The 10,850-nt window shown below is 47.4% G+C and overlaps 1 protein-coding gene across 1 annotated transcript in view; it reads right to left on the reverse strand.

Annotated features, from left to right (window-relative positions):
• Nucleotides 1-8,538, reverse strand: part of ELP2 (elongator acetyltransferase complex subunit 2) — an 85,291-nt gene extending 76,753 nt beyond the window's left edge. The window contains exons 1-3 of the mRNA XM_056862935.1: nt 8,395-8,538; nt 6,813-6,889; nt 3,608-3,680 (exon numbers count right to left, since the gene is read on the reverse strand). Coding sequence (XP_056718913.1) covers nt 3,608-3,680; nt 6,813-6,889; nt 8,395-8,538 — 294 coding nt within the window. The remainder of the gene's footprint in view (nt 1-3,607; nt 3,681-6,812; nt 6,890-8,394) is intronic.
• Between the last annotated feature and the right edge of the window lie 2,312 nt (nt 8,539-10,850).

A 10,850-nucleotide genomic window follows, 5' to 3' on the forward strand; every position in this document is an offset into this window, starting at 1 on the left:
AGTCTTGAGAGATCCGTCATACGTAGTCCTCAATTTGAGTTGCTTCCAAGGGCCGGGTGCAGGTTGACCCGGTTGCACGGGTGGTCCGGGCGGAGGGACAACAGGAGCTCCAGGAGGCAAGGGTGGAGCAGGCACATTAGCGGGTGGTTGCACGGGTGGTCCGGGCGGAGGAGCAACAGGAGCTCCAGGAGGCAAGGGTGGAGCAGGCACATTAGCGGGTGGCTGTACGGGTACCCCCTGACCCGGTATCGGAACGGGCTGTCTCTGAGCTATCAGGGTTTGTTGTAATTGCCTGTTCTCCTGAAGCATACGTTCCATTACTTCCTGGAGTTGATCAACACGGTCGGAGAGCTCCCGATTCTGGGCTCGTAAGAGATGAACCTCCTCACTTGGGCCACCAGTAAGATGAGGCTTACTGGTCCGGAAGCTTGTGGCCCATTGAGAGCTATCCCCATATAAATCCTCGTCTTCAGACTCTCCTGAGTCTCGACGTCGGTCAGCCAAACGGCGTGCGCGTTGGGTCGCGCGCGACGGGACAAACGCCGGGGAAAAGGACAGACCTGATAGCCCTAGTACATTGCCCTTAGGGCGCGTGTCCACGTTCGCCTGATTCCTAATCCTTGCTGCAGCCGCCCTGGCTGCTTCCGCAGCCTCTCTCTCTCTTGCGACCTTAGCCGCTTCGGCGGCTTGCTGATCCGCAAGAACTTTGGCGTTCTCAAGTCTCAGGGCAGTCTCTGCCGTAATGCGCGGCAAAAGTTCTGTCTCCAGGAGTGAGAGTATGGGGTCGGGTTCCCCGCCCAGCAGAGGTTGTACTCGAACCGCCAGTGCGGGTGCCTCGGCTCCAAAGGTCGAGGTCAAAACTTGAGCCAAGGTGGCTACCGGGGTGTCCTTTGTACATTCCACAAGGAGAAGAGCGGTGCTAATAGCGACTCGCTTGGCCTCAGCCTGACAGCTGGTTGCATCCGGGATCAGGGAAAAACCCTCCGGTGGGGCTCCCGCCATGGTAGAAAGAGTTTCTCGAGAAATAAGATTATCCAAAAGTCCAGTTAATATTTGTAAATCCTCAGTCGCCAATCGGGCATCGTCCAGTAATTGATCCAAGACCTGAAGATCTAAACGAGCATCAGTATCCTCCGACGTTAACATCCAGAGACGTCCTGTAAGAGATTGCCACTGTTCCTGTACCAGTCCCCTCAAGCGGCAAACCTCTCGGGTCGTCCGGAAAAGTTCAGCGATTACGTCTTGTAACAGAGTAGGATCCTCAGAGAAGGGCTCCAGGGTAGTAGATCACCTGGAGAGCTGCACAGCTCCCATCCAAGTGGCAGGCGAACCCCCCTGGGCTCCAGCCTGGCTAGTAGAATGGTGAAGAGAGATAGCTGTCATAATGTCAGCCCTTGGCCCACAGAACCAGAAATCACCACAAAGTCATATAGAGTCCAAACAGATGGCTTTTACTGGTCAAATAGGCATACAGTGCAAACGAATAAAATGACAGCTATGAGAGACTCACTAGCTGGGAGATATTATAAGGCAGGAAAGGCGGGAGATTACACGCATAGGCTGAATACAGTTTCCCAGGAGCTGAGTTCCCAGGCCTAGGTATGCGACCTTGGGGGGCAGACAATACAGCGCAGAGACAGAGGCAATAACGAAACCGAGATAGCAGCCTGACAAATTCCTCTTTAATAGTGTTGTCGTCTAAAAAGCAGACAAATACGAGCAACTGACTGCAATTAGAAACGTCTGTCGATTCATCACACTGCAAAGCGAAACATGGCGAATTTTTTATTTTTGAAACAAGCTGCTCCTCGATGTCATTTGAAATAATTTCAATTTGAGCTTTTACCGTGTTGTTCGATAGAGGTATTTCTTGTATTTTCTTTTTGGCTTCCATCCCTAAAACCTCTTTGACAGCTATCATCAAACAAGGTTTGACGAATGTTTCTCCCATTGTGTGTGGTTGTGTGAGGCTCACTTGCACCCTCCCCCGGCCTCCCCGCCCCCGCATGTTCCTTACTTGTCACGTGCTGCTCCCGCGAGTCACCACCACACACCGCAGCACTCTGCGCCCGCAAGCTGCCGCCATGCCGCCCACGTAAATATTATTTTATTTTAGGTTTATAACTTTGTTTTGAGGACCCCTGGTTTAGTTCTCGTGGACCCCTGGGGGTCCACGGACCCCTGGTTGGGAACCAGTGACTTAAATGAACCACACTTATTGTAAAAAGTCTGCAAAGTACTTGGCAGTCATTAGGCTTGTAGTCACACAAATGGGTCCTTCTTTTCCTGGAACATATCCTGAGAACATCTGGTGCAGCCTACGCCTCATCCCAGCAGTAATTCACATGACAGCCCCATGTCTGGGTATTCTTCCAGGAAAGCCTCTTGAAAGAGGTGTCACAGTCTCTGACATCTTACAGCACATCTTACTATGATATTGTGTTGTACATATGCAGAAATATTCACTATAAAACTAAAACTACAAACAACAAACTAAAACTACACATACAAACTGCAAACTATATAGCTGAAGTTTTAGTTACTTTTAAGAAGGAAAGAAAGCCTGGAAATATTAAACCAGAGGCTTATGTTTCTGAAATATACTGGCAAATATTTCAGGGTCAGAGCTGACTGACTTGCTGAGCTTTTCCTATTTTTTCCTATTTTGACACGCCCGGCCGCCACGTTTCCCCACTCTTCCGAGCCTCCTCCCTCCAGCCGGAGGTTGCAGCCAGCCGCCCCATCCCGGTGCCATTCAGGCTGTGCTGCCGCTGTGGCTCCTGTCTTCAGCTTGCCGGCCCAGCAGTTTTCTGGGTGAGTGTGAGCCCAGCTTGTGTTGGCCCCGGCAGCCTGCACCCATTGTGCTCTGGCCCACAGGCTCCCGGGGGTGTCTTGTGATGGGTTTGGGGGGGGGGAAGTCCAGTGGTGAAGGCCCGCGTTGCATGAGTCTTGTTTACTTACATTGAACCTTTTGAGGTTTCTAATGTCTGCTGATCTTGCTAACTTTGTATTAAAATGTTAACATTTCATTACTAATTTATTTATTTGCTTCATTTCTACCTTGCCTTTCTCCCTATTGGGGACCAAAAACATTTTACATAGTTCTCCTCTTCTGCATTTTATCCTCACAACAACCCTAAGAGGTAGGTTAGGTTTAGAGTATATGTGACCCAAGGTCAATCAGCAAGCTACCATGGCAGACTGAGAGGTTCAACCCAGGTCTCACAAATCCTAGTCCAACATTCTAACCACTGGCTTTAGACCTGTTTTCTAGTTTTACTAATTTAGGAATGGTATTCGTTCTTATATGAAATTCTAGCTTTTAAAAAGACGTCCATTAGAATTTGTTTCACTTTAATTACCAATGAAGAATGAACCATTTTAAAATAAGCTTGTATAGCCCAACACTAGCAGTTTTAAGCCAATAAAATGTCTGAGTGACAGAGAGTGAAAGAAATAAAGAAAACACAGCCCTGGCTGTACAGGTAAAGGCACTGTAAAGGCAGTTAGATTGGGAAGAACAAAAAATCTTCAGGCTTTGTTCCTGTTTTGTGGGCTTCAAAAATAGAATTTCAACTATGTAGTAAGTCAGGATAGCTCTACATACCTTCCCATTTCGTGTTTCCCAAAGAATAAGACATTTGTCAGATCCTCCAGAAATCAATTCTGTCTCCCGAGCTGTGAGAAAGAGAAACACCACAAAGTTGAACAGTCTAAATGTACATTAAAAGATTTTCCAAGGACTATTTTTCGTTTCAGTGATTCTTCTTTCCCAAAGACAAAATATGATTAACAGATGACTCTATCCTTTGTTGTTAGAGGTCATAAGAACATAAGAATAACCCTGCTAGATCAGACCGCAGGTTCATCTAGTCTAGCGTCCGGTTTCCATCAGTGACCATGTGGTTGACTCCTGGGAAACCCATACAAAGACAACAAACTTCTCCTGATTTTGTCCCCTCATCATACTGGACTACAGTTTCTTTCTAGGCCCCATAATTTCCAAAAGAAAGGGAGTTGAGGACTCTTGAGTCTCTAAAGGCAGCAGGCCATCACTGACTGGGCTAGAGACTTTCCTAACAGAATGTCAAATCCATATGAGTTTTAATCGAAACAAATGTTTTACAAATGTTTCTTAGTACTCTTGTAGGAAGGTTTTAATTCCAATAGCCCCATTAAATTTTTCACATTACTTAGTTAATAAAATTATCTTTAAAAAATCACTTAGAAGTAGAACTCTTTACAAATGAGGATTTGTACAATAAAATAAACTGCAGTGTTCAATAAGGGTACCTTTTTATATCACATTTTCTCCCCAACGTGACAATAAATGCAGAGACGGAACCAACGTTTAAACACAGAACAAAGTAATAAAAACATATGTACAAAATTTAATTCCGTTATCTCAAAGAATAACGTTATCTCAAAGTAAACTTCACTTGGCCAATTAAGACAACACAGCCTTGTTGTACTTTTGAAAAGTACATGAGATAAAATAGCTGTATCACATGCATATAATAATTCAGTGATCAGTCTATTTGCTAATTTAGGCAAGTGGCAGTCTGGATGATACAAGGCCTGTTTGTACCATGGAGCTGATACAGAAATGAAATACCAGAGGAGTCAAAATGCAATCTTGCTACACGACCCTCTTGATGGCCCTGTTGGTTACATCTTACTGTCAGAAAGTTGTTTTTGTGCAGCGTGCAAATAAGCACGAATAATCTTCAGTCTAGTGAAGAACCACTGACTTTCTCCACTTGCCCGGCCACTGTTTGATAGTATTCCCTAACAGTGCAAGGCAAACCACTTTTGTAACCCAGGGGAGTCTGAAAATATTTTTGTGCCAGAACGTGGGAATCTGCCATTCACATGAACACAGAGAGCTGTCTTATTGGTCCGTTCCACTGGTCCATCAAATTCAGCATTGTCTACTCAGCCTGGCAGTGACTCTCCAGGGCCTCAGGCTGAAGTCTTTCCCATCACCTACGGCCTGGCCCTTTTAACTGGAGATGCTGCCAGGGATTGAATCTGGGACCTTCTGCATGCCGAGCAGATGCTCTACCACTGAGCCATTACTCCCTCCCACTCAAAGAATGGGGGAAATTCAAACATCTCACTTAGGTCCGAGCCCTCAACCAGGCCTACAGATGCTCTTTGCATCCGACTCACATAGTCAAGCTGTGCTGCTTCTCTCTATGCTTCTGTCTGTATAAGTATTATTTAATAAAATGTAATAACTGCATTCTCTACTTACATGTACTCAAAGTGGCATACAACAATTTTTTTAAAATTAGCACGCTATATCAGAGTCCTAGATATTATTGCAAAGGCTGGTAATGGTGGGTCCAGACTCAATACCCCTCCCAGGGGCTACTCATCTGCTCCTCACCACAGCTCCTGACCTAAAGGGCAGCCCCCCCCCCCCCACTAAACATCTGAACAGCCGCATTTTGCGTTGTAGGCCCAACTTAAATGTTGGTACTGGAGGAGCAGAAGAGCTTTCCCTTGTGAGAGCGCACAGGATCAGTTCATATCACAAGGCAACCTGTGCAAAGTGGACCCGCGTATTCCGTGCACCAGAACGTCCACAAAGGCTGTGGGGGCCTACGGCGCGCCACTTGAGCACACCTAGCTGCTTCGTTCAGGCTGCAGGAGAGTTGAAGGAGACACTGAGTCTGTACAAAAGCTGAACACATGAATCTGCCTTATACTGAATCAGACCCTTGGTCCATCAATGTCGGTACTGTCTACTCAGACTGGTAATGGCTCTCTTGGATCTCAGACAGAGATCTTTCACATTACCGACTCCCTGGTTCTTTTGACTAGAGATGCCAGAGACTGAAGCTGGGACCTTCTGCATGCCAAGCAGATGCCCCCCCTTGAGCCACAGCCCCTCCCCTCCAGCAATCTCTTTTGCCTCATGAATCTCACATGTAAGTGAGGCCTTAGAGAGCACGGCTGAAGGACATCACAACAAGCCTGTGACTGCCAAAGTCTCTGTGCTGCTCATGCTGGGGAGGAAGGGAGCCAAGGATTCTTGGCCAGCATGGGAACAAATCTATGGGCAGGCTTCATTCTGAGAGACCAGCACTGAACTCCAAGCATAACCCAATTAAAAAAAAAAATAGCTGCTGACCACTGTGGTATTAGCTCCCATATGGACCAATGTCTCCCCAACTAATTTAAATCACAGTGGGTAGCCGTGTTAGTCTGTTTGTAGTAGTCAAAAAGGGCAAGAGTCCAGTAGCACCTTAAAGACTAACAAAAATATTTTCTGGTAGGGTATGAGCTTTCGTGAGCCACAGCTCACTTCTTCAGATACAGCTAGAAACTAGCTGTATCTGAAGAAGTGAGCTGTGGCTCACAAAAGCTCATACCCTACCAGAAAATATTTTTGTTAGTCTTTAAGGTGCTACTGGACTCTTGCCCTTTTTGACAACTAATTTAAAGAAATCTAAGACACTTAAATGTGGGAAATAACACTTTGGAAGAATTTAACCTAGTTTTAATTTAATTATTACATTTTTATCCTAGTCTTCCTACACAGCCTCCTTCCATTGTATGCGCACATCAATTTAACCCAAGCTCATCTTGGGGCTGAACCTACACGTCAATCTCCAATTCAACACCCCACTGTCTAGATAATATCTACTGAACCAATTCCTTGTATCATAAGGACAACATTGATTGCAAGACTTCTGTTCAGAGAAAGTATATCATACTTAGCACAAACACTGGTCTGGAGCTGTACATTAGTAAACAGAAAGGGCGGAAACAGGCACCCTGCTTTCAAACAATTGTACTTACAGCCATTGTTTTTGTAAATCCACTGAACACAATTTACTCTTTCAGTGTGACCATTCAATGTACCAACTACTTTTCTTTTCTGTAAAGAAGAAAAAGAATTTAACTTACAAAACCCAATTTTTCTTAAGTTATAAAAAGGACAGACAGAAACATGTATCTTCTCTTTTTTTTAAAAACTAGCAAGCATATAATTAATTCTTCAAAGCAGTTTTAAAACTGCATTCCTTCTATCTTTCTGTTACCTAAGGTGTTAAACATACAAAATACTTCCAGACAAGGTTGTATCATTTTTAAATATTTTAGCCTTCCAGGAACATACAGTCATAGGGAGCTGCTTGGATGGCTGACATTAACGAAGCAAGTCACGCAACACAAACAGAGACTGTAGGGACTGTTCACATGTGCACGTTCACCAATTCATGACTGAATGTGCGGACTCATTCCACTAAGACGGACTTGTACTTGTCAGTGACAGACCTCAAGCACGCTTCCCAACTCACCCTTTCACGGCTGAACTCTATCTTACCTCTTTTTACCCTTCCTCCAGGAAGCTTCAGGCAGCAGACAACACACTCCCTTTTATTCTTAGCGATTAACACTGAGACATTAAGACTGATGACTGTCAGGACTGTTAGTTTCGTTTTCCCACCAGCTTGCCTTCAAGGATTGTTTTACATTTTTGGTCTCTTTGAAGCCGACAGTAACCTGTGAGAACTGCGGCGCCTCTGTACTGTTTGTAATCTGTAATCTCATGAGCTGTACTGTACTGTTGAATGCTTTTTTCACTGCTTTTATATTATCAAGTGCAAGCCAGTTTGCTCCATTGCTGTCTCGGGTTCTTTTGCTCTGTTAACCTATGCGACCAGTAAACCAGCTTCTTTGGACAACTTCGTCTCCTGTTGTGGTTTGTGGTTCCGAATAGGACAAGTGCTGACATTAAGACAGCAATGGAGCAAACTGGCTTGCACTTGATAATATAAAAGCAGTGAAAAAAGCATTCAACAGTACAGGACGTTTTGGAGGACTTTCGTTCATGGGGTCGCCATGAGTCAGAAGCGACTTGACGGCACACACACTCAAAAACCACATGCAGTGAATGCCTGGCAGCCGGGGGCGGAAAGCGTCCCCTTTGCAAGCACACGGGCCCATCTTCAGTCGTGGGCATCCCCAGTTAAGAGGATCAGGTTGCAGAGGAGGCGAACGGCCTGTGCCCACCCCACCCACCCACCCCACTCGGGAGGCCGGCCAGTTTCACGGGTTTCACCCGTTTCACGGGTGCCGGCTGGCTGGGAAACGTAGCACGCAGCTTCGCGCGCTCAGTGAGGATTTGAACCAGCCACCGTCCGACACTTCGACCACCCTGGCGCCACTCGGTCCACAGCGGGAGGGGGGGGGGCCTCGCCCCCCTTTTTTTCTTCTTCTTCTGCCCGGGTCCCGGTGCTTTCGGCACCAGTACGGGGCCGCCGGGATCCTTCATCCATTCCTTCGCATTTTGCTGCCTCCCGAGACAGCGGCCGCCTCCTTCGACAAGGGCACCTGGGAGGGGGGGAGGAGCCTCCCCGCTCGCCCGCCCGCGCGCCTCACCTGCGGGTCGTAAAGGAGGACGGAGCGACACGAGCCGAAGGCCACCAGCCCGCCCCGCCCCCACGCCACCCCCCCGGGCCCGGCCCGGTTGGCGCCGCCGGCGACGTGGCCCAGCTCCAGCACCACCGCGGCGGCGGCGGCCATTTTCTCTCGCGCGCTTGGCCGAGAGCGGCCGCCGTAGCGGAGGGGGAGGGGGCGGGCCTACGGTTCTCTCGCGAGACTTCCGGGCCGCTGGTGCGCAGAGCCTTTGCTGCCGAGGAGACTCTGCGAGGCTCTGAGGAGCGACAGGCGGACGCGCAGCGGGTGGCCGCTGCCCACCGGAAGCGGAAGAGCGCGAGGCCAGCCGTCCGTTCGCACAGTGGCCGACCAGGGGCCTCTCTAGGAAGCCCGCAAGCAAGACGGGGCGGCAGCGGCGGCGCTTCTCCTGCCTATGCGCCACAGCCCCCCCCCCCCGCCGGCCCCTCTGACCCCGCAGAGAAGAGGCCCGCGCCGGGACCAGCAGCCGTCTCCACCCGATGCCACGGATGGCCCCTTCCTCCACGCGCGAAAACGCATGGGCACTTGAGCCTCCTCTCATCCCTGTTTCAGCCAGGATCGGACGCACATTGGGCAAAACGCATGGCGTCCGATCCTGGCGGAAACAGGGATGAGAGGAGGCTCAAGTGCCCATGTAATTTCGGAACTCCTGTCCGTTATTTTTGAAAAGTCTTTTCAAACAGGTGAGGTGCCAGAAGGTTGGAGGCGGGCAAATGCTGTCCCCATCTTCAAGAAGGGGAAAAAGGAGGATCCGGGTAGCTACCGTACCGACCCATCAGCTTGACTTCTGTACCGGGAAAAGTGTTCGAACAAATCATCAAACAGTCAGTCCTTGAGCATTTAGAAAGGATGGATCTGATCACTAAGAGCCAGCACGGGTTTCTCAAGAATAAGTCATGACAGACTAGTCTTATCTCCTTCTTTGAGAAAGTTACTACCTTGCTGGATCAGGGGAATGCTGTAGACATAGTTGATCTAGATTTCAGTAAGGCTTTTGATACGGTTCCCCATAATATTCTAGTTGACAAATTGGGAAAATGTGGGTTAGATCCTATTATTGTTAGATGGATCTGCAACTGGAGACCAAGTCCTATGAGGAAAGGTTGAAGGAGCTGGGTATGTTTAGCCTGAAGAGGAGAAGACTGAGAGGGGACATGAGAACCATCTTCAAGTACTTGAAGGGCTGTCATATAGCTGTAAGCATATGGGCCACCCAAAGCTCCCAGGCGGGTCCTGGCATCCCAAGCAGAGACGTGCACATGAAGTTCAAGCCGCGCACCTAGCCCCAAATGCTACGGGGAAGGCAGACGCGCGCCAGTGAAATTAACATGAACCGCTCCATTCACCGCGAAGCAGCCGGCAGCTGAGAAACAGAGACCAGGGCACCCCTCCAGTGAACCTGAGAGACTCCATTTCCCTATGGGTTCCTGTTCCAGCAAGAAGCCATTTCATGGAAGCGAGAAGGTCACGTCGTCTGCTCCTGCACTCCCCCCCGCTTGCAACATCAGCAGATTAATGGGCCATCATTTTAATTTCCATTCTCCAGTTTGAGGAGATTCTTTTGGAACATGAATTTCTCCAGTCAATATGAGGGTAGTTAATGAATCCCATTATTACTACTTCATCACCTTTCATGCTTCCCTGATTTCATTCTTTATCTCTAGATCACTCTGAGCCTTTTTGTCAGGGGGCCAATAGAAAGTCCCCAGTTAAATATCTAGGGATATGGATAAGTAAAGATAGAACTAAATGCTTAAATTCAAGTTGTGGACAAATAGCAGAAGAACTAAAAGAATTGGTTCTTGTGGGTTATCCGGGCTGTGTAACCGTGGTCTTGGTATTTTCTTTCCTGACATTTCGCTAGCAGCTGTGGCAGGTATCTGCCTTCAGTGTTACTCCTCTGAAGATGCCTGCCACAGCTGCTGGCGAAACGTCAGGAAAGAAAATTCCAAGACCACAGTTACACAGCCCGGATAACCCACAAGAACCAATGAACTCTGACCGTGAAAGCCTTCGACAATAACTAAAAGAATATTTTCAGAAATGGCTCCCTTTGAATTTTTCTTTCTTAGGTCGAGTCAACTTAATTAAAATGATAATCCTGCCAAAAATAAATTTTATCTTTAATAACTTATTTGTAGACATACCCAAAAAATGATTGAAGAATGGCAAAAGATTTGCAATAGATTCATCTGGCAAAATAAAAAGAATAGATTTAGAAATAATAACCTATATGAGATTAAAAGCAAAGGAGGGATAGGTATGCCAAACTTATTAACATATTATCAGGTGGCTAGGATAAAGTGGTTAAAATCATGGGTAGTAAATGATGAAAAGGAATCGTATATCAAAATTGAGCAAGACTTCATTAAATTCCCGCTAAATAGATGGCTTTGGGTTAAAAAACCCATGGGAAAATT

This window comes from Euleptes europaea, chromosome 17 (genome assembly GCF_029931775.1).
Source record: "Euleptes europaea isolate rEulEur1 chromosome 17, rEulEur1.hap1, whole genome shotgun sequence".
In the NCBI taxonomy this organism is placed as follows: domain Eukaryota; kingdom Metazoa; phylum Chordata; class Lepidosauria; order Squamata; family Sphaerodactylidae; genus Euleptes; species Euleptes europaea.